The sequence below is a fragment of the Acanthaster planci genome, linkage group LG04 (assembly GCF_054643075.1).
Source record: "Acanthaster planci isolate LZ-2023a linkage group LG04, COTS_SCS, whole genome shotgun sequence".
NCBI lineage: Eukaryota > Metazoa > Echinodermata > Asteroidea > Valvatida > Acanthasteridae > Acanthaster > Acanthaster planci.
Genome location: NC_141780.1, coordinates 1,991,650 through 2,015,121, shown reverse-complemented (window position 1 = coordinate 2,015,121; position 23,472 = coordinate 1,991,650). Strand labels below are relative to the sequence as shown.

Genomic DNA, 23,472 nt, shown 5'->3' with positions numbered 1-23,472 from the left:
TACATTTTGTATTGTTCATATGTATAATGGTAATGTTTTCCAGACAATAGCTCAGAATTTTTCAATCTGGTTTTGGAAAGGTGGGTCACATTTGAAAACTTGATTCAAACGCTGATCACTTCTTAAAGCTGAGGTTGTCTTGAATGTCCTTGGCTACAAAGATCAGAAGTACAAAGTAACACGTCAGGGACACAAAATATTCTGAATGCCAAAAAGGGTTTATCAAGGGGAGAACCACTGACCTGGAACCAGTCAATGGTGCAACAGTTGATGAGTGACGGGAACTGACGGAGACGATTACGGAAGGCGTCACCGATGGGAGAGAAGGCGATGATGATGTGAAGGTTCTCCCGACATCGGTTAACAAAGAAGGCAAACAAGGCCAGGGGACTGAAGTCGGCATTCTTGTCACCGGCCTGGGCAATGGGCCGAACAGCCTGTAACAGGAGACGGGGAGAAACCATGACAGGGGTTGGTCTGCTGTCGAAGCTCACATAGCTCAGCTAGGTAAAGAAAGTGCTAATTGGCATTAGAAAGAAATTGGGAAGTAAAGTAAATGATATCTCGTCCTCACCTCCATGATCTCTTGTTTCTCGTCCACGGCGTAAAGGTTAGGCACCTCTCCAGTGTTCAGGAGATTGTCAATGTCTTCAAGGAAGGATTCCTCTTTGATTTGGGTGTCCGTGATCAGGAAGACGGTGGTCTTGCCAAAGGCACCGGCGTTCTTCAGTAAGGTCTACAAAGTAACCAGTAGATCCATGTGAGAAAGCTGGTAAGCACCAAAACTGGTAAAGCACAACCTTAGCTAGGCTTTGCTAGATCCAACTCAGCAAATAAGAATCTGACCAATAGAAACCAATTTGAGGCCAAAATAATGAAGAAACTATATAAACCTTCGACAAGTTTGACTTTGAGAAATGCAAATGATTGCTCTGACCTTAAGGTCCTCTCTCCACTCATTCTTGCCGTAACTCTTGGAGATCTCTGGCTGGAAGAGATGGAACCCGGCCATGCTGGTGGCCAGTCTAGTCAGGGACTGCCGACCGCTACCACCCACCCCGACCAACATGGCATTCCCGCCGGGCTGTTTCAGGACACGACTGATACGAGACAGATGCTCCAGCACATATCTACATGACAGCAACACAAAAAAACTCAAATATTTGTCCATTCTCAAGCATCAAGAAATAACAGTGCCCTTCACTTGACCTTGTTAAGCAGAGGCCAATAGAGGTCATGTACAAGCTGTATACTTTTCTTTTCTGCACAATTCTAGACAGTTAACTCCTTAAAGTACCCTGATTTCTGTGACATTACAAACATGAACAGCAAATTAACCTGGAGTGGAGTTTTATCATTGGACTTCCTTCATAGACAAAAAGTTACAAAGTAAAGAACAGTGAGAGCTGGCACTCAAACCTGTGAGCTTCTGCTTTACTTAGGCAGACCTCGCTGGTGTAAAATGGCTTATTCAAATCCTTAGCAGGAAATGCTGCAAATCAAGATGCCAGCAAGTCACCATGCACTGTTTGGAAAGCCCTCTTCAAGTTCCATTCACTGGCACAAAGTTTTAACGCTCGATCTCTGGAGACAGGTCTCATCCCGTGAGACTGCCTCACCTGAAGATGACGAGATTCATTCCTGTCTTGTGGGTGTTGTTGTACTCCTCTAGACCCCCTTCCACCACCTGGTTGAACTCCTCCACTGACTTGACCTCCTCGTAGATCTTGTCCTCAGGCTCGGCGTCCACGTTCATGTAGTCACCAAACATCAGGCTGCGCATGTCATCCTCGCAGACCGCCCGGCCATCCTTGGCCAAGTGCTCAAAGACGGCGTCGAAGCTGTCCTTGAAGACATCCTTGACCAGAGTTTTGGCAATGCTGGGATGTGTAACACCCAATGAACACAGTAGTTATAGAGAACAAAACTCATCATTTACACAGCACTTACACAACACAACTGGAGAAATTGGGCAGATATCATTTAGATTAATAATCATTTTAGTTCAGAAATGAACCGCTCAGTTTTTTCAAAGCATATATTCCGTATTTTCACCAACTTTCCGGCGAACATTAAGTCAGTTTATGATATGAATCTCTCAGTGAAAAGTGAGTGGGAAGAGATGGAGACAAGAAAATGTAATTCATTAAACTACAATGTATGATGCAAAGCCACTATACCAGAACTTTGCAAGTTCAAAAATAAGTAACGTTAGAAAATTTGCACTGAGAAGTAAACAATGGATGGAGAGCATACACAGCAACATGTTTATTTCTCAGCAACTTCTTAAGAAGCATCTTTTTTAAGTTCTCAGGTTCTTCAGAAGATAGAGCATACCTCTTTGAAATGGACAGCTTAAAACTACATCCTAACCGCTCAACAGTAAAATACGTTGACAGTGCCGCAACAAATCATGTATATATTGTTTTCTTTTAAGAGGAGTGACTCACTTGAAGAGCCAAAGCCTATCCTTGTCTTCTACCAGCCGATCGTAGAAGACCCTGAAGACCTCGTGGACCCAGAGCCGGGTGAAGGAGCGCTTGTTCTCCACGGCCTGCTTCTTGATCAGCAGCACGCCCATGATGACGCGGGAGAAGTCCCGCAGGTTGAAGGTGTAGTGGGACTTGGCCGGCGTGGGCAGAAGGTTGGCCATGGCCTGCTTGTATACCTCCATGGTGCCCGCCACCACCTGGTTGCCGGCCGTGAAGTAGTCGGGTGCAAACTCGTTGGCCTGGGTCATAACCAGCGACAACAACCGATAACTGAACAGTTGCCGTTTCATATACCAAAGGCTGTGTCCAGTAATTCTGGCAACAACTAGCAATAACATGCACACTAATGCAAACCATTTGCTTGCATTTGATGCCACTCCTAACAAATGTGAGTGTTAATGGTATTAGCCTCAGCTAAGGAAATCAGACGCAGTCTAGTATCTAGGATTCACAGAGTACGCAGTGCACATAAATCTATTGAGGAAGCAGAAGGCAGAGGACACATTGATGATGTTTCCATCCTGACAGAGGTATGACATTAACAGGCAGCAATACACCTATTTGAATTATGCATTAAGACCTTGAATATGCTGAATCAAAGCACAAGGCCACCCAGAAGCCTTTCAGTCATGATAGAAGCACTGTGCTAATTAATGCGAAACAACTGACCCAGAATCTCTGACTGACGGATTCTCTTAAAAACCAGCAAAAATTCTCCAGTCGTTACCAGGGAGAAGACTTTCAAAGTAGTCCACTAAGTAAAAGCTGTTTGGGAAAATTAGGTTTTTTAAGAGCAATTAGAACTGACTTGGAGAATCTCACGAAAGCCCTAGGATGCCACAGAAGTAAACCAAGAGAAATGACTTGCAGACTGAGAAGTTGAAGAATCCAATTGCTGTAACTCACCCTGAGGTAATAGCTGACGATGGTGCTGAAGATGCGCTGCATGGTCTCGTCATTGAACGGAGTGATGCCGATGATGTTGAAATGTCGCAGGAACCTGGAAGTGACAGGATTACGGCCTCCGCCAGGGGGACCCATGGCTGTAAGGAACTGGACATCAGTCAGGACAATCTTGGTGGTGTCTTTCTTGTCGTACCTGAAAGTTGGGAAGACAGACAGAGCTCTAATTAAAAGGCTCAGAAACAGTAATCTCCATTTCAGATAAAATAGGAAAATGTTGAAAATGCTCAGACCACAAACAGGCCGACAATATTACTTTATCTACCATTCCTATTTTTAACAATTTTTTTCTTTTCAAATGTTTACATTTGCCTTAACACTTTTTTTAAAACCTTAAAAGTAGCCATTCTAGCAGCATAAACTTTACCAGACACTTCTGCCACAGCGACAAAACAACTTGAACTACATGTAGCTAAAGAAATGAATTCAATAAAGCAACAACAGTTTACTGGTTTGGGCAGTTTAAAATCTTAAACAATGTCCCTTATCATGGCAACATGTCTCTATAGGTAACAACCCTTCATATTGACGATGAAACCAATAGTGGACCTCGTTTCCATGCAGCACTATCCTAAGACAGGGATGACTTGATATCGTTGGATCCTTTTTTTGATTTTTCTGCATGATGTATGGATTAAAGCGACTAACCAATTTCCATGATCAAAGAACTGTCTAAGGAGCTCGATGGGTGGCTGGGCACCGTATACCTCCCTCGCCGGCATGTTGAGGTCATCCACAAAGATGACGGAGCGCTTGCCCATGGGAGGGCCGAAGACTCCTTTACGCCGCTTGTCCAGCTTGGACATGATGATATCCTGTCGCAGAGAGATCGAAAGTGGAAACTGTTCATGGACAGAACTAATCCTAGAGTCTTTGTCAAGGAGTTCCTGTTTGACATTAAAACCCCACAGGATCGCTAACGGAACGTCAGTGCACAAATTATAGACGAGCCTCAAACATATCTATCAAGCAGGGCATACATCGGCAGAGTTCACAACTGGTGATTTCATACCTGAGTCTGGCCAGCGCTGGTCTGGGCCGAGAAGTTGATAAAGAGGGGTAGGAACTCCTCCTTGGAGAGGTTGTTCATCAGTTTGTCCTTGACGTACACACTCTTGCCTGTACCGGTGGGCCCCACGAACAGAATGGCCCTTCAATGGAACAACACAGAGGAAATATATACCCTCTAAATTTGCCCAAGCTTTGTAGGCACAAAGAAATAATTACACATTGTAGCAAATTTACAAGTTCCTTTTAAAAGAATGTCCAAAATCAATTCTACACTACAAATTTTACTTTAAAGAGAAAAAAAATTACTTTAGGCACAAATTCAGTTGTACTGCTTGTGTATAATCGATATAACTGAGATTCATTTAATAAATGCTGTTGGAGAGTAGCCTAATGTCATTGTCTTTAATAGTTAATGGACACAGGAGCTTGAAGTTGGTGGAAATCTACTGCTGATAATGAGGGTTTTCATTTCCGCGGCTAAATACTTTTCACAACTGGAAAAAGGGCTATGCCCACAGACGCTTGGAAAATGGCCTCTCGGGCACGACCAATTTGACAAGGAATGTAGACATGCATTTAATTTGCCTATTTTTGTTCTACCCACCTCTTGTGCCTAATGGCTATGTCCATGAGGTATGTGTAACGAGCTGTGTCCATGGTAGGTACGATAATCTCCTGCACCTTGCGACCTTCACCGATGCTAGCTCCTTTGATGGTGTCATTCCAATGAACCCACTTGCCTCGAGCTTTGAACTACAAGGAATCAATGGGGAACAAATAAACAGGAGGTAATTTCACTCAATATTTATTCCTCGAAAGAAGCGAAGTATCGGGAGTAAGTAGACAATTTACATGGAGGCATGATCACACAAAGTGACAAACAGTAGAAATGTTGGACTACAAACAACAAGGCAAAATTCAAGAATTGGAATCAGTCAATCGCAAGTTCAAATCACAAGTCCAATCGCAGGTCAGGTCAAAGATGTCAAATCAATTACAGAAAAGTCTTTGTAACAATCCATTTAAATTGCTTGTGACTTGAACCAAGACTAGTTGACTTGCAATTGAACAGTGATTTTTACTTACAATGGTTTGAGATGACTTACGATGACCTGATGATAAATCTGCTAAACCAAAACTAATAATTCTGTCTGCCTCCCGTTTTATGCAGATTATTTTAAAGTTTGATACTTTTCTTTTATAGGAATCAACCTTAAACATTTTCACAGTATTTTCACGACAAGACATTTTACTTTTCACTCACATCATACATGTAGTCATACACTAGCCCCTCGGTGGGGAAAGGCACATCTAGCTTAGTGCCCACTTCCCCTGGGTAGGGGTGCTGCTCATTCTTCCCTGACAAGATGTCTCGTAAGAACTCGTCAAACTTGGCTCTGCCGTCCGTGTCTCCCACGGCACCCACCGACCACACCAAGGAGAAAAAGACAGTGGACTGAAAACAAGGGCAAAGATAATAAAACGAATATCGGAATCAAGAAACTTGTGCATTCCAACAAGAGTTCCAGAGTTATCAGTTCCAGAGAAGGCTTTCTGGAAACTCACACCAATTTGGAAAAACTACACACTCAAACCTGATGCCATTATATTCAAGTCTGCTTCCTTCAATTTTCTCAGTCCAAGTATTCAAATTAATATATATCTATTGAAACTTACAAATGAGTTTCTAGGTTTAAAGATCTTGTTTCCTACAATTAATTCCTACAATCAAAAGTCAAGTGTCATGTCACATGAGAACTTGCTACACGAGACAAACTTACAATAATCCAAGGTCTGATATGCTTCAGGTCGGTCTCTGGCTTGATGTTGTCTGCCAAGAACATGTTGACGAAGTACATCAAAGACCTGGCAAAATTGTTAGTGCTTGTGGGCACATATTCCTGTCAATGCAATCATAGAAAGAAAAGTCATGGGATATTCAAGCCAACACAAAAAGGTCAAACAGGTTGACGTGCCAAGACCTTGCTGCTAACGTTTTTTTTTGGATTAGCAGGGGTCTTAGCCAGGAAAATGCTCACAACTGTGGAGGGGAGACTGAAGAAATAAAATTGTTAAAGAGGAAGATAACAGACAAATGGAAGCCTCGCAAAAATGTGAAGAATTCCAGATTTCTGCTTGTTAATATTTACTTGAAGTATAACAAATTCATTTTGAAATGCAACTAGAGTACCAAAACTGGCAAGTGGAGAGAGAGGCTGGATGAAGTAGAAGGAAACCACAGTTAATAAGCTTACTAAAAGATTTCTAGTGTAACCAGCTATATTTTAAAGCATCACAACAACTCTTTCAAAGTCTGAGTTACTTCTGTTTTGAAGTTGGGGTTGCAACCCTACCTTTGTATTTCGATGTACAAAGTCAATAGCCGGTTCCAGCAACCACTCAAACAGTGCGATGAACAAAGGCTCCTCTTTCTTCAACGTCTCTGGGAGGTTGTTGAGCCAAGATCGGAAGACTGGACGCCAGCCGAGGTTGGACGGCTCCAGGTAGATCATGCCACAGCGACTGACAGTCGCAGGCTGGGACACGGAAAGAACAGAGAGAGCAAAATGAAAAACAGAGATTAATCAGCGACGCACGACCCCTGGCAATGCTTTATTAGAGTAAAACATAAAAGAGGGGGCAAGCCAGAACTCACCGAGGCCTGAGACAGGTCCATGCACTCAAAGATAAGACTCATGCTGTTGGACATCTGGATGATCTCACCGCTCATCAGACATAGCTTCTTGTTGTCATCCAACACGGTGTTCATGCTCTCGATCCACAAGGTGTCGATGGGACCGTCAAAGATCACCCACTTGCGGTCGGGGGTCTCGGTGGAGGCAAACTCACGGAAGGTGTTGGCAACCACTCCGTCTGTCCACTAGAGGGTGAGACAGGTTGAAATCTTTTCTAATATTTAATAAATTAATTAGGAATGTGGACACTTAAGCTGGCTTAACGTCCTCCCACATTCCAGCTTAATGATACAACATTCACTGAAAAGTGAGAGACGAATTCCAAGAAACAAAAGAATGCACTTCACTTAAACCTTTTCTCAGATTTATCTTTTCTGGCCGTGAGGAACTGATATTAATTTCATTTTGTCCTTTCAAATGTTCACTCTGTGACCCTGCAGCACAGTTTAATATATAAGACTGGTGAGAAACAACTTCTTACATAAAACATATCCCGCCTACAAAGATTTGAAATGCTCATGACGGTTCAATAAATTAACAAAACCTGACAATTACTGTGCAAACAGAACATGAACCCTGTTTAAATCGCAAAGAATCTTGTTGGGTTTGGCTTTGTTGGGGCTACTGGTCACTTTATGGAACATCAAAGTCTCACATATCAGTCCCTTTCAACAAGCAACCTGATTATATTCAAGTCAGGTGACAAAGCACCAGTGTTGTATTTGTCCTTGTAAGTCCATCACAAGTCATTCAGTCTTAAGCCAATTCACAAGCTATTCAAATGACCTGTGGCAAAAGCATTCTTTTGTCATTGTTCACCCTCTTACTTATGACTGGCCTTGTGAAGGGACTTGTGACTGGCCTTGTGAAGGGACTTGTGATTGGACTTGTGAAGGGACTTGTGACTGGACTCGTGAAGGGACTTGTGACTGAACTTGTGACTGGACTTGTGACTGGACTTGTGAAGGGACTTGTGGTGGACTGGAATATAACACTGCGAAGCACGTTACACTACCTCATGTGAGACCGGGTCAAACTGTCCAAAGAGCTGACCCATGGTGATAGCCTTAGGGTTGACAGTGCGGTATAAGGCCTTCTCTTCCTCGTTCAGGCCTCTCTCGTTCAGAAGGGTCAAGGTGTCCGCCAGGACGTGCAGGACCTCTGTCTTCCCAGCAAAGGGTTCCCCAACCAACATGAAACTGCACAACCACACATACAAAAAGAGATCTATGAGGACTTGGGCAGGCTCAAATTTTCTCAAAGTCTGTCATAAATCTCAAGTTCTTATTAGATTATAAAGATGAGCAAAGAAATTGACTGGAGCTGGACTTGAACCCGTGACCTCCGGAACACCACACCGGTGCTCTACCAACTGAGCTATCCAGCCCTATGTTGGTGGCTCTTCCTATCTGTCAACATTTCCGTTCAGGGAGTTCTTATTAGGAAAGATTTTTTTTCATGCATACAAAGAAAGCAACTGAACACATCTATCAAAGGTTTTCAATGCAATTATCACGTTACACTTCAAAAGCTACATTCACTGGAAACTGGAGAATTCCTGAATTCCATCCAACTTCTGCTGATGTGAAACCCCACAACCCTACAGGTCCTAAACCTACCCGTGTCTGACGATCATCATCTCATACGTCTGGATGATCTTCTCCCGGAAGGCATCCACACACTGCAGGTTTCTCTTGGCGCATACCTCCTCCACGGCATTCAAGAACACCTGGTAGTCAGCCTTGGGCAGGACTACACCAGGGAAGAGATCGGAGATGATGCCCTCAAACAGAGGGATGTCGTGGGACAGGAACTTGGGTAGGTTGACGTCGATGATGGAACGCAGCAACTGTTAAAGACAAAATACAAATCCCAAACAGCTGCCATTATGACTGCTGGTTACTTCTCAAATATTTGACCTCATTCAGAAAGTTTCATATCAATGAACAAGAATTATCTATTCCAAGTTCAGCTTCTTGTTAAGAATTTCATGCTTTCAGAAGCGTACTGTAAAACTGCTTCTCTTTAAATATAATTAAGAGAATCTTGAGGTCTGCAATTAAATCTTCAGTAGACATTCAACTGCCAGTTAACCGCTGCACAGGCACACTCCTTGCCTTTGGCCTCTGTGACCAAGGTTTGAATACCACCAAGGTTCAAATCCCACCCGGGACTTACATGTAGATTTGATCTTCATTCTCTTCCTGATTGCAAGGCTTGTCTCTAAAATTATCTTTGCATTTTTTTCCATCTCAAATTATATAGCTTTCACAACTCTGTGCCAATCCTCGATTTCATTACTAGCTTTATCACAAATTCATATAGACTTATTTGAAAAGAAAAAATCCTGAAATACTCACCAGGATATCCTCACTCTCATCAGGGAATTTGAGTTTCAAGTTACCAGCAGCAGCGAGCACTGCCTTGACGGCACGCATCCCGTAGTCGTAGTGGAACTGGGAGGACAGCTGCTCTGAGCAGAGACGGTACGTGGTGACGATCTTGACGGAGAGGTTTCGGGCGTCCACAAAGCCGTAGGAATACAGCATGATCTCGCCAATCATGGCATAGTCTGGCACCATCATGGCGACTGTGCGGAATAGCACCTTTGAGAGAATGGGAACAAGACACAGACTGGGTTGATTTATGAAATGCTGGACAGATAAGATATCATTGCATAGAAACCACTGTTCAAAGATGCATCAAGTGATCCTGAGCTAGTGATGTAATTGAGTGCAGCACAAGTCTAGTAGCAAGTCCAGTCATTAAAACTGAATCAATGTACATGTTCACATAACAAGATGAATAAAGAACAGAGAAATTGCCTAGTTACGGATTATTCAAATAAAATGCAACTTGACCTGAGACCATATGACCAGTAATGAATGCGTCGAGACTGTTTGAGTCATCACGAGTGACTTGATTGCAACTGTGGCTTCAAGCTACATCTACCAGGGTGAAAAGTACAAAATGATAACAGTGATGAGAATTTTAAAAAGTCTAAACCTTGAGGTTGTCAGGAAGCTCTGAGCGCCCAGCATAGCCAGGGTTCATGGTGATAGCCACAAAACAGGTGTCCCTCAGCACCAGCTCTGTCCCCTCAAAGATGAAGGTCTCTTGATGGGTCATGACGGCCCGCTGGATGCAGAGGATCTGCTGGGCCACCACCGACAGCACCTCCAGCTCAATGCGGTTGAACTCATCAAAGCAGGCCCAGGCCCCCGAGGAGGCTAACCCCTTAAAGAACTTGCCCATGGCCAGGTAGTCCAGGCCGTCTGAGCAGTTGAAGACCACGCACTGGACGGCCAGTGCCTTGGCCAGGTCCTTGGTGGTCTCCGTCTTGCCCGTGCCGGCGGGGCCCTCGGGGGCACCACCCAGGTTGAGATGGTAGGCGCCCACCAGGGTGCGATAGCAGCGATCAGTCAAGGGCGTGATGACCAACCTATGGGTGCCATCAACACATAAACAAAGGTATGCTTACAATGGATGGTCTGTGACAACACCCTGTGAACGCCTCTTCCCAAGTCATGGTTTCTGACATACTCTTGCATTCTCACAAGAGGAACAGAGCACAGCACTTGTCACAGAATGAACAGTTGGTTTTCTACACATGTTTAGAACCACAAATTTAAAACTTCCAACCTCAGACCTTCCTCTAAGATGTTCTCCATCATATGAAATTGGGAATCTTAATTCTTTCAAGGTGTAAAGAAGTGGTTTGGGAGAATTCAAAGCAAACTGATTGAAACACCAAGTTGATCACCAATCGACTCTTCTCAGAACACCTTTATGGCTCCTAATCTAATCGCTCTTAATTTTAACCTTAAGTTAAATCTCCACCAGCTTCTAACCTTTAATCCTCACACTATTCATATCTAAGAAATACTTTGGCGTAGACTTCCATTCAGCCAGTGAAGAGTCACTGTAAGGCAGTCTCTTTTCCCTCAAATAAATATTGCATAAATAAGTTTGTTCTTGTAAGGTGCATGTTAGACTTACCTGAATGAATTGCCCAGGTATTCATATGCATACTTGACCAAGGAGTTGGTGATACGCACCATGACAGTGTTATTTTCCCAGTAATATCGTAACTGGGCAAGCCAGTTGAAATCATTCTCATTCTCCACACCTGAAATCAACAAGATAATAATAAAAACCACTTGAAAAATCTATATTTAGATCATATACATGTAGATCACGTGGATATGTCTTGATGTCAGTCATACTGCCCAACAGGGTTAGTGTACCAAATTGATGATTGATGTTTTGATAGGAATGATGTGATTTTTAACAACTTTTTTACACCTTACAAGTGTAACTACTATACCTGAGAGTCTCTAAGAAAACTGCACAAGCTTCCTTAAATGTAGGTTGACCCCAAACTCATATCCCTTGGCTTCATCGTTGCCAGAACGATGTCTTACCATCGACGGGGCAAACTGGTTAGTTAAAATCTGTTTACAGAAGTGGACCTTGCGGCACTGCTTTATAGGCTAATATTTAATACAACCCATACCACTGGCATAGTAAGTATTTTCCCCCATACCCTTTTCTGCCATATCCAAGACCACGTCCCGGGCGTGCACATCGATGGTAACCAGTGCCCCCATGGTGATGCGCGTCTGCTTGGACAGCTTGCCGCGCACCAGGGCCACAATGTCCTGTAGCTGGCTCTCCAGCTTGTCGTGGTAGTCCCGCAGGCCCTGGGGCCCACCACGGATGGCCTCGTGGACCTCGGCTGTCCAGTAGATCTGGGAGACGCACAGCACTACCTGGCCCGGCCACTCCTGCACCCAGTCCTCCCGGGCTTCGATGGCGTAGGCCTTCAATGGGTGGGAAACAGCAATGGCAGATGCTTAGAAAAATCACGAATGTATTAGTCTATGGGTAATGGCTACTGCCACTTCTCATGGAGTCATGTGAAATATTAAGCCCCCCCCAGCAAGTAATTTAGACACAGCCTCATCATGAAGCTGTTGAGCCAAGAAAATGTTTAACCCAAAAATCTTTGCTCAGTAAAAACAGATTACCGGCCAACACTTCATGTCATCCATATTGTGTCCAGCTGGTTCCCTTCTGACTACTGCTTAGTAAGTAAATTTGGCTTAGCAGATTTTCTGCTGGAAAACTCCACATGGGTAAGCCCAGAATGAAATGAAATTTCTGGCCTACCTGCACACTCCACCCTCCTCAAATTGTCTTTTTATACATTCATTCACTCCAAATTTCTGTGAGTCACTGAAATGGCGATTAATCTTGCTAGGCAGGAGTTTAAGGAACATATTGTTATCTCCCCTTCCTCACGAGTAATACTTTGCCCTCTTTTTCTTCTGAGGAAAGCCAAAATACCTGATGTGATTTCTCAATGACGTCCTTGACGCTGACCAACATGACATCCTGGACCTGTAGCAGCCACTTCTCCACGGCGCCTCGGGCCTCAGTGGTGGAGATGACCGAGGTCATCTTGACCTTCTCCCCCTCGCTGCTGAACATGGCCACGATGTCCAGGTTAGGCAGGAACTCCAGCTTGGCGATGCCCTCGAAGCACTTCTTGAGGTGAGGCTGGACCCGCAGGGGGTCCTTGGTCTCTGACAGGATCTCCAGCATCTCATCATTGGACAAGAAGAAGAACCTGTGGAGAAGGCAAACGTATGGAAGAGGAATCAATAAGACGTCTCCACCAAGCTTAAATGCCTGTTTTGTGTCTGAATCACGAAAGAAAAATAATTTGCAAATACCTCACACAGTTGACACATGCCTGATGTACAGTTGTCGCGGGACTACAAACCGGTTGAAACAGAGATGTTGTGGGAACCAAAAAAAATTAGAGACAAACTTGTGTCCCCACAACTCGGTTCCAAGTTTTTCTTCACAAAAGAAATTGTCTCCTCATTGTAATGAAGGCCTATCCACCCACTCCTACTGGTTGGGTGCCTAGCTGTCACATGGGTGGTTTTTAACTTTTGATAAAATTACACGTAACAACCAATTTCAGACTCTTTATTTGGTAAATACAAAATTTTGATTCCAACTGGTAGATTTAAGACTCTGACCTTAGTGCCTGAAACTCACAATTGTCAAGTGGACATGTGGAACGCTACCAATGAGTCGGTATTTCACAGAACCCAAATTGAACTCTACACTGTCTAAGTAAGGCTGCATCCAAATCCCTTGTGTTGAACTACATGTACGTCTAGGTCTTTGCTCCATTGGAAATGCGCAGAGACACATAGACAACAGACCTAACCATGCCACACATGTATGTTCTACATTGGCTTATGTTCTGTGCTACATTGCAAGGTATGCACCACATCAACGGATTTCCTAACCAAGGAGACTTCACACATTTCCAGAGGTTTACGGCAGATAGAGTTTCTGTTGAATGGAAGCATGATGGAATTTGGCTGACAGATGTTAGGGAAATAACTTGATCACATTACTAAAGGTAGCTATGCCTCTTTGCAAGATCTACAGGTAGTCATGCCTCTGTGCAAGATCTACTGCTGTTTCTATATACATGTATGCGATGATATACCATCACAAAAAACTGTCTTCTCCAAAAGCAAAATGGACAATTAGTGTAATTTAAGTGCCCTCCATCCATCCTCACTCCATGGTTACAAAAGCCTCCTCTCTGGTAATGGAGAATACATCCCATGATTGTATTTCAACATCACATCGCATCTACAGCTATAGAAAATTAACTGCACAGATAAAAGTATAAAGTGAAGTGGAGCGTACTAACTGAACTCGTCCTTGTGAAAAAGTTGCAGGTAGTTTGTTTCTGGCTGGTTGCGTAGCTTTAGCATATGATGACATTAGGTTCTTCTATAAAGCCATCTCATACATGTGGTCTACTTTGTGGAAATAGCTCTATTTTTTTCTTCTTAAAGTAACAAATCTACACAGCCTAATTACTTGTATTGAACGATCAGATGAGAACTGCGAGCTGAAGTGGAAACAAAACACCAAAGAAGAGATCTGTAACACACACCACTGCTCAGAGGTGGCGTCATCAAAATGACCACAATAAATTGCCTTGCGGTATTCAGATACAAAGCTGTAATTTGGAAGGTAACCAGATCTGCCAGGTCTAAAGGAGTGTTGAAAAGGGCATCACTGACAACAAGTTAGCGGCATTAGAAAGCCTTCAATGGCATCAAACGAGGCAATAAAGTGGCTTTTGACGTGAACTGAGAGTGACTGTGGACCTTGGACTTCCTGGACTAATGAAGATTGAGCAGTCTGTCTCATAAAAACCCTGCATATCCAAATCATCGGTGTGTAATCTCACAGGCTCTGTGGAGACCAGTCTGCACTATACACGCCAATAGAGGCATAAACCAACGTAAGATGCACTGAACACTAATTTGCTGTACAGTTTTCCAACGACGGACTCTTTTAAAAGAATTTTGCCGGAGAAGACATTTTCACAATGGAAAACTGTGGCCTAGTGATCAATAACCACTGAATTTCAAGTTAAACACCGTACATGTATTCCTTTCTGGGAAATTTCCGAAGGACTCTTTCCATCTGAAACTTCTTTGTGCCAGTCTTTTATCACTAATTTCGATCAACTGCCTATCGGCCTCCAGAGAAGGTTTTCATGATAATCCAAACAATTATTCATAAAGGAAGTTTAACAAAAAGGCATCTCACAAAATATGAGATACCTATACCTTTTTAAATGTATCCTTTTTGAATAATGTACTGTATAAGATCAAGGTCTAAGTGTACGCTGGTCTGCTCTGGAAGATATTACAGGCTGGGAAGGAAATTAAAAAAAACGTGCTCTGCCAATCAAAGCAAGGACACAAAATCAGAAATCCAGCCTGAGCTATGTCACAGGTACAATGTAGCTAGTCAAGGCCAGGCCCTTCAGGCTAAGAGGGACCACTGAGAAGGCATTCTGTGAGATCCACAGGTAAATGTAATTGCTTTTCAGCATCTCATCAAGCACAAGAAAAACAGGCTACACGTAACTGACATCATGTGCTCGGTCCTGTGACGTCTCACAATCTACTTGTAGTCAGGTTTGGTTTCTGCCATGGTTTGGTGCGGTCGACAGGCAACAGCAACAACGTGGTCAGCAAATATAATGACGGATACTGAAAAGCGGAGTGGATTTCAGGAAGTTACAAAGTAGTGGTTGATGACAGCATTCCTTTGTGTTCTATAACAGTTCTCAACTTATGTCAACCAACTATGAATGGAACAGGACTTAATGAACTACTGGATAAGACCACGGAAGCATCGATGCCTCAAGAGACCCTCAGTGTTTTTGCCAATGTAGTTCTGGTGCTGAACATCGCCCTGACTGCCGTGCTGAATCCATTGTGTATTCTTGCCCTACGCCGGACAAGCAATTTGCAAGAAACAACCAAGATGTTCATGGCTTCACTCACCGCATCCGACCTCTGCATTGGGCTTTTCTGCGGCATTCCACTCTGGACCACAAACGTCTCGGGCAAATGGATCCTGGGAGATTTCCTGTGTACTCTGTTGGGAATTCTGTACCCGACATTCAACACTCTGAACACCCTCTCTCTCCTCTTCTTAACAATCGATCGCTTCATTGCTATTGTCCGTCCGCTGCGTTATCCAACATTAGTGACACCTCGAACATCCAGGCTCACAATTGCATTCACGACGGCATCAACTGTAATCATTTATGTCATTATACTTGGCATTTTTAGGAGAGCGAGTCTCCAAGAAAGCCAGTGCGTGCCTTCTTGTGACTTTTGTTTGTATATTTACATCGGTCTGTTGGTGATTCCCCTCATGGTCATCCTGATGTTGTACGCCAGCATTCTGAAAAATGCTCGACGTCAAGCAAGGCGCATTGCGGCTCAAATCACCATCGGCGACACACACCTCGTGCCAAATGCCCAAAGACGAATCAGCACCAAGTCGGCCACGACCGTCTTCATTATTGCCGGTGCCCTGTGCATCTGCTGGACACCACATGTAATGTTGTTGTTGCTGCTATCGCAGGGAGTTGTTCAGCCACACAGCGGTGTGTACAACGTCACACAATGCATTGTGTATGCCAACAACTGGCTGAATGTGGTGATTTATTACTGGAGAAACAGGGAGCTTCGACAAGCACTGCACGCTTTGTTCTCATGTTGTTGACAAGTTGAAGTAAATACTGTACCAAAAAAATGGGTTCACCGATCCTCGAATTCTGAGCCAATGACAGCCGTGATTCTACAGCCAAAACTTGTAAAGAAGGAACTCTTGCAGTGATGAAGTCTGATTGCGAGATTAAGCAAAGACTATGCAAGACTTTGACGGTGAACTGTAGATACACTTTCATGTATCCTTTCAATAATGTTAAATCAAAAAAGCCATTCAAATGTGAACCTAGCTAGTAATACATGTACATAATATTAATAATTAATATAAGTTAAATTTGTTAAAAGGTTGCAAAAACCTGTACATGTGCATTTTCATTTTCAATTAACTTGGCACATATTTAAATGAATAATCAAGAATCAAATCAATGAAGTAATCATTCAGAATCGGCATTCAGTAACCTGAGTCAGTATTCTACACCTTTCAAACGGAAATATGACACAAAATACAGTCAAGAGGGCCATTCATGTAGTTGTCAACATTTCTCTGTAATGGTTACAAAACTCTGTAAAGTTTCAACACTTATTTAAATATTTGAACTTATGAATAAGCATGCAGGTTGTAGTTTTGAATGAAACAGTAAAGCACTTAACCACTTGCTGCCAGGGAACCCCGTTACGAGCACCATGGGTTTATACACAGAGTCAGGGTGCCCGAAATGGGACAAAAGAGCTGGTCCGTGTAACAAAAGACTGTACTCAGAACAAAAGACCTGCTACTGGGAATTGCCATCATTTTTCGGCTTGCATTTTTCGAAGGTAATGCATCACTGTTTTCAAACAGTATACCACTGTTTTGGGCATAGCGTGCCCACAGATCAGCACCACGGACAAAAGTGCTCCAGGGCCCCATTGATGAGCAACACAGCACTGCTGCATGCTAATTCAGACGTGTTTGAAAAGATACCACTCGCATTCACTGGGGACAAAGGAAATTACGCAACACCTCACAATTCTCGGCTCTCTTTAAAAGATGGCAGGCCTAACTGAAATATATAATTCAGGAGTCAATGAACGTCACCTGTCAGCATGGAGTAGAAACCAAACAGTCACTCATGTGGGTGTAAACGTCCATTAAATGAAATGATGAATTTTTGAAGAATTTTGAAAAATAAAAATCTGGAAAATCGCCCATATATGTGCACTGCATTTTTAAAAGCACCCGGCAGCATGTGGTTAATGTTCCTGCAAACTTGTTGCAAATATGGATGGAACAAAATTTCCCTGTCGGTGTTGGCATTCCCTAAGAGGTGCCACCACAGGCTATTTTATTGTCCTTTTCATCCTGATTTTGTCAATTGTACTGTCTAGACTTAATTCAATATTTTGCTTGCTTGCTCAATAGTATCTGCTTTGCTAATATTTGAAAAAGTGCATAATGTTATTCCCTGATTTTCCTTGTGATAAATGAAATTAAATGAAAATAACTCAAACCAAACACACACCAGCAAACAAAGAGATGACAAAGGAGTTGTGTTCTCACAGAGGTATGACAACCCAAGGTAATACCCTGGAAAGACCATTCCATTCTCTTACACAAATGCGAAGTGTTTAGAACCTTGGCGCATCGGCTGAACTGCGAAAGAGGAGATCTTTGAGGGAGAGCAACTTACCTTGGGAAAAAGAGCCTTTTCTTCTCCAAGTAGGCGTTCAGACCCTTCAGGATGTTGTCCAGATTCTTGTTGCTGTCAATTAGCTTCTCTAAGATGCCAGTCAATGAGGTAGCTGCCAGAACCTGCAACAGGTAGACCATTCCTCATGGAAATCTTCTCTCAATACCCCGTCCCATCTACCAAATTCATCCCTGGTCTGTCAGGATACTAACACAAAGAATGGCCTCCGCTTCCAAAAAAAAAAACCCCTGGATCAAAACTATTATGACTAGATGTTCAGCCAGTGGATTTTCGAACTGAATGCTAACTGTTGGCCAATCCCTGTACATTTTCCTGCAAATCCAAACCTGGATGACTTCAGACCATTTTGGGTGTCGCATTGCAAATTTTAAATGCTATTAAAAGCAGTGCTGACGATGACTTCACAAGACGACTAACGGAATGTTCCATTCAGGGAGACACAAATGGAACAGTCACCTCAAACTATTCCTTCCATGGCACAAAGGTGACTTGTTAAATATTTGTTTTACACAATGCCTGAATAATTCCTGAACAACTCACTACATTTCAAGATAATTGCTAAACAAATCCTTGCTGGAATACATCCCTGCATCGCGTCTGCAGAAATTTCTTGGGACCCTGCAACAGACCATCCGTTCACCAGTGGAACAGAACTTTTGGCTGTTTTTGCAGTCAGCCCTGTCGCGCATTTCAGACAAATCATTCAATGACATACGATGAACGACTTTCCAATCAAATAACAGAAATTCTTCACGCACTGTATCACGCATCAATCTTGGCATCGTGGCCCTGACCTAACCTCTGTCCTCTTCCAAGTGAACGGCCTCTGACCCCATTCCCTCCCCTCCCAGCGATCAAGAAGCCATACCTTAGGATCCTTGACAGTGTGCTTCATGATGTCCTTCCAGTTACGATCTACGATCTGGAACAGCCGGCCTTCCTCAGGCATCTGTTGCATGATGTCCTCCGAACTGAAGATGGGCTCCAGGTACAGCCACTGTGATTGCACCTTCAGCCACTCGTCGATGGTCTCCTGGACACGTAGAAGCTTCTCTTCCCATTCCTGCAATGCAAATGATGGAGAAGTCTTCGATAAAATACAATCTGTTACGAGCTTTTATGAGCTCCTCTTTGCAGTTAGTATCAGGTTTTACTCTACTAATATTTGTGAGAAAGCACTTCTTGTCCATATCCTTTCTGAGAGACGGAACTTGATGAAGCTTTTACAAGATGGCTACGACAAGATTGGAACCCATGACTTCTGCACAACTGGGCACAGGGTTGTTTGTTTTAGACTGATTCCAAACAAGTTATGAAGACTGTCAAACTAGCTGTCAGAAAGCACAGACCACAATGCACATCATAATGCAGCCTCAGTTTCAAGTTTGCAGCCAGGCAAGAAATATCCTAAAGATCCCATCTCTATGAGACTGTAACCTTTTTTCCCGATCAACAGGACGTCAACATGTTATAGCTCACTGATACTAAATTCCTCATAAATACAACATATTGTATACTCTCAGCCCAAAATGTCAGCTCTTTCTAAACTTACCCTGATTTCTTTATCGAAAGGCTTGATGAACGGCGAGCCACGCATGGTCTGAGTCTTGACAATCTGGTCATCCAGCATGGTCTGTATGTCATCCACGGAGGCCAGGATCTTGACACCTGTGTCTCGGTACGTGGTCAGATTGAACTGGACCTGGTCCCATTCTTCCACCATCTTATTCATGGCCTTCTCCAGGGAGTATTCCTGGGGAATTCAAAGCAGTTTCAAAATTATTGTGGCCTTGGGAAATCGCTTTTTTGAGAAAGAGAAAGCCAGTCCAGAGCAGTCACTGGCCTCGAAGATGGAGGCTATTTAAACAAAAACTTCTCAAGGTTATGGGAATTTGTTCTCTAGGTATTTGTTGCCCGTGTTTAAGGCAGAGCAGAGGATGAGTTTAGTGTTAGCGTCTAATGCAGTCAGTTACGGATGTGTCCAAAAAACTAAAAAAAAAAAAAAATTGACACAATCTACTTGGAATATCCCCTTTCCGGAGTTCACCCCATGTACCAAGATGAAAACAGCTTGTAATCATCAGTTATAGTCTTTATAAGACCCCCCTTCTATGTCCTCCCGGCCACTACAGTTAAAGCAGAATATAGCATAGAGTACTGAAGTAAATACGTCACACACACAATTAGTGTGTAAAAGGCATTAGCGCGAGGACCAGCGCGTGAACCAACACGCGTGCCTACTCCATTCGTTTGTGCTGCACTTTCTGGTTCACAGTGACGTCACACTTGGGTACTCTATAGGAGATGGTGAAAATTTCTACAGAAAAGGCTTTGTACCTTGGAGGCTGCTGCACTGATGGAGTCAAACTTCTCCATATACGGATCTAGGTTCAGCTTGAGCACTTTACGCAGGGTTGTTCCCGAGTCAGGCGTCAGGTCAAAGCCAGCGATGTCTGACATCTGGCTCCAGTGACGGGTCCGGATGCCTGGGTTGCACATGATGGCGATGGTGGGGATGTATTCCTGTGGGCAATGACAAAGATTTATTCACCATGCCAATCAGAAAAGATCAGCACAATTATTTTGCCTTCTTTTTTCTTGGTCACTAATTCCTTTTGTGCCCAGGACACCCCAAAACAAAATGGCTCAGGTGCATTTTGAATTCTAAAGATAACAAACATTGATCCTTGGCATATACTATGAAAGGGGAAACTGAATTTTAGACCTAATGAATATGTTGTTTTTATTCATAAGCAATTCATTTTTTTTTACACCTTGCTACAGTGGACACCCTAAGGGTATCTATGTCATGCGCCAACACATGGGTATGCTACTGAATATGCCATAACGGTTTGTGCACATTCTAACGAAAATATATCACCCATCCTCAGTGCAATTTGCGAGCATGAAGAAGTGTAAAGGAGATTTTGCAAAGTAAGAGTAATCTCCATATCTAATTCAGGCTTCATACCTAGGGTCACATTATAGGGTTCGATTAAATGACAAGTTCTGTTAGAGACACACTTGACTGTCCAATTTGAAGTTAACGTTTGTAGTATCTTCATTTGGTTCCAACAGTTCAATCAGTTACCTGAAATTCCTTGATCTGTGCCTGCACTGTGTTGCACACCTTGAGGCCAGCCCCGCCCTCCTCTTCCTCCTCCTTCTTCTCAGCTGGCTCCTCCCCTTCCTCCGCACCGATCCTCTTCTTCTTGGGCGGGGCTGCCTTGGCTTTCTCGGCATCCCGTTTCTTCTTCTGGGCGAGGAAGGTCTTGGTAATCTTGTAGATGTCTCTCCAGTACTCGTCCGCCTCGTTGCCGATGGACTCAGAGTCCAGCTCCATGAAGGCACCATCCATCCATCTGTTACCACAGATCACAGGACAACAGTCAATCCCTGTAACTTTCCCTGAAGTTAAACCACAATGCGTCAGCAGGAGGCTCAAAATAACTGCCTAAGTTTTACTGAACCATTCCTATGAACGATCTCAGCTCCTTTGGGAGTAAACAACTATCGGTGCCGCCATTGCAGAAACTACCTGGTTGATATACTGCAATAGCCCTCTCTGTCCCTACTGGTACCCATGAAAACTCCTGCATGGAGCTTCAGGACTCACTTTTTCTCGGCTCTCTGCCATTTGACCACCAGACTGAAGAGCTTCATGTATGGCTCAATGGCCACTGTGATTTCTTCAACCTCTGGGTATGTGGTGGCGTCCCATTTGAAAAGCTTCTCCTCCTATAAAACAATTAAGAAATGTAACCATAGCAACTGCAGACAGCGCATATTCATCAGGGAATCCCAGATAAACCATCAGGTACAAAATTGAGAAATTGTCTGGCACAGTTGTAACTCAAAGCTTGAGAACTCAAATTGATTTTCTTCTCTTCCGAGTTTCAGTTTAGTACAAAACGTCTGAGATATGCACAGGAATTTTTAGCACAAGTTTACTAAATGAAGAAATTCCATGTAAAGTATTGTATTTCATATTTCACTTTATTGAGAGGAAATGGATACTATATGAAATGTTTGAAATGTACTCCATTATCTTTTCCACGGTGGAATTTTGCCTGGCGCATGTGAACTGCTGAAAACTTCCCATGCTTTTGTATGGATATGGAGTGCTCCAAACAACAAAGTTTGATCATCTTGCCAAGTACCAGTGAAAGTTTTGTCAAGAGATGACATTGACCGAATCCCTGTGCTTTGACAAACCACACTAACCTTATTGATGAAGCCAATGGTCTCTGTTGCCTCGGCGATGCGCTTCTGCACGGCCCGCACATCGTTGACGTACTGCACCATCATGTCCAGCTCGCCGTACTCTGCAAACTCAGCCGCCCGCTTGCGGATCTTCTCCAGCTCCACCATGACCTTCTCTCGTTTCTCCAGTAACTCACGCTCACCCTTCCTCTTTGAGGCTTCCACAAGCTACAAGATTGGACAAAACCCCCAAAAGGATGAGTCTGAGTACACAAGACAATGTGTTTGTGAGGACAAACTTTTCTCCTTTGACAGTCAGTGAGAACAAACCAATACATTATTTGGAATACTGGTACTTAGAATGAAGTACCAACTCTCCTGCTTCACACAGTGTTTAGTGGACAGAGGACCAACCAGACACGAGGCACGTTACTCACTTCACCCATCGGTGATTACAGTGCCGCCTGATGTTAGTCAAAAATGTTACTGCAGTAACATTGGGTAAAACCAAAGGAACAGAGGAAGCAAATTGAATACTCTAATACAACACTTGCTTAAGGCAATTCTATAATTACAAATAATTTTTAAGAGGTTTATTCCAAGAGCAGCGCTTTGAAATAATGAGCTACACATGTACACACACAAGATGTGCTGGAAAATTGATTCAACTCTCCACCCACCTCGTCGTTCTCGTCAAACACAGGCTGGATGTTCTTGGGCCAGAGCAGGACCGTGCAATTGAGATCGATGTGCTCCTGACTGAAGAAATAGACATCCAGGAGGTAGTTCATCCTCTGCTTGCTGACGCCGATGCGCTCGTTCAGCGCCTTGATGCCCTCTACACGTGCCTTCTCGATGTAGGCAATCATGTCCATCATCTCGCCCGAGTCCTCCGGGACCTTGAGGGCCCGTTCCTTGATGGTCTCAAACTCATTGCAAATGCTGTTATGGAAAAAAACAGTATCAGTTTTTATGAAATAAGTAATCGGGGTTGTAGCTGGAGAAATTGTAGCACCGACTGTTTCAGGGCTAGACGGTGTACTATCAGCTGCAAATATAAACAGTGCCTACCTGCAGGCCAACTGCCACACATATGTATATGACATATTTTTACTGATTTTTTTTTTAACCCTAACCCTCCTCAATCCTTCACCTGTTGGAGGATTGAGGAGGGTTAGGGTTAATCAAACAGGAAGAAACAGAAAGAAAGAATTCTAAATATTTTCTGAGTCTTTTCAAGTTCACACTGACCACATAATGCCAAAATCTGAGTGGGCTAGCTCACTTCATTTGCACCCCAAGTGCCAGGCAGTGATTTGGAATGCCTGCCAGCATT

At 43.4% G+C, this 23,472-nt stretch overlaps 1 protein-coding gene and 1 non-coding gene across 4 annotated transcripts in view; both read right to left on the bottom strand.

Moving 5' to 3' along the window:
• The window catches only part of LOC110986432 (dynein axonemal heavy chain 12-like), a 48,711-nt gene that overhangs the window by 17,882 nt on the left and 7,357 nt on the right, over positions 1-23,472 (bottom strand). For all 3 annotated transcript variants that reach the window (XM_087135284.1, XM_087135285.1, XM_087135286.1), the window contains 28 exons: positions 22,817-23,078; positions 22,158-22,364; positions 21,550-21,671; positions 21,025-21,295; positions 20,271-20,456; positions 19,486-19,686; positions 18,802-18,996; positions 17,913-18,034; positions 12,512-12,794; positions 11,709-11,985; positions 11,162-11,291; positions 10,169-10,604; positions 9,523-9,768; positions 8,782-9,011; positions 8,178-8,361; positions 7,123-7,347; positions 6,821-7,003; positions 6,248-6,367; positions 5,731-5,922; positions 5,071-5,219; positions 4,468-4,606; positions 4,104-4,270; positions 3,399-3,591; positions 2,451-2,731; positions 1,620-1,880; positions 938-1,130; positions 575-736; positions 243-437 (listed from right to left, as the gene is read on the bottom strand). In XM_087135284.1, coding sequence (XP_086991410.1) covers positions 243-437; positions 575-736; positions 938-1,130; positions 1,620-1,880; positions 2,451-2,731; positions 3,399-3,591; positions 4,104-4,270; positions 4,468-4,606; positions 5,071-5,219; positions 5,731-5,922; positions 6,248-6,367; positions 6,821-7,003; positions 7,123-7,347; positions 8,178-8,361; positions 8,782-9,011; positions 9,523-9,768; positions 10,169-10,604; positions 11,162-11,291; positions 11,709-11,985; positions 12,512-12,794; positions 17,913-18,034; positions 18,802-18,996; positions 19,486-19,686; positions 20,271-20,456; positions 21,025-21,295; positions 21,550-21,671; positions 22,158-22,364; positions 22,817-23,078 — 5,812 coding nt within the window. The remainder of the gene's footprint in view (positions 1-242; positions 438-574; positions 737-937; positions 1,131-1,619; positions 1,881-2,450; positions 2,732-3,398; positions 3,592-4,103; positions 4,271-4,467; positions 4,607-5,070; positions 5,220-5,730; positions 5,923-6,247; positions 6,368-6,820; positions 7,004-7,122; positions 7,348-8,177; positions 8,362-8,781; positions 9,012-9,522; positions 9,769-10,168; positions 10,605-11,161; positions 11,292-11,708; positions 11,986-12,511; positions 12,795-17,912; positions 18,035-18,801; positions 18,997-19,485; positions 19,687-20,270; positions 20,457-21,024; positions 21,296-21,549; positions 21,672-22,157; positions 22,365-22,816; positions 23,079-23,472) is intronic.
• On the bottom strand, positions 8,477-8,549 carry Trnat-ggu (transfer RNA threonine (anticodon GGU)). Its single transcript has one exon. It is a non-coding gene; the product is annotated as a tRNA-Thr (tRNA).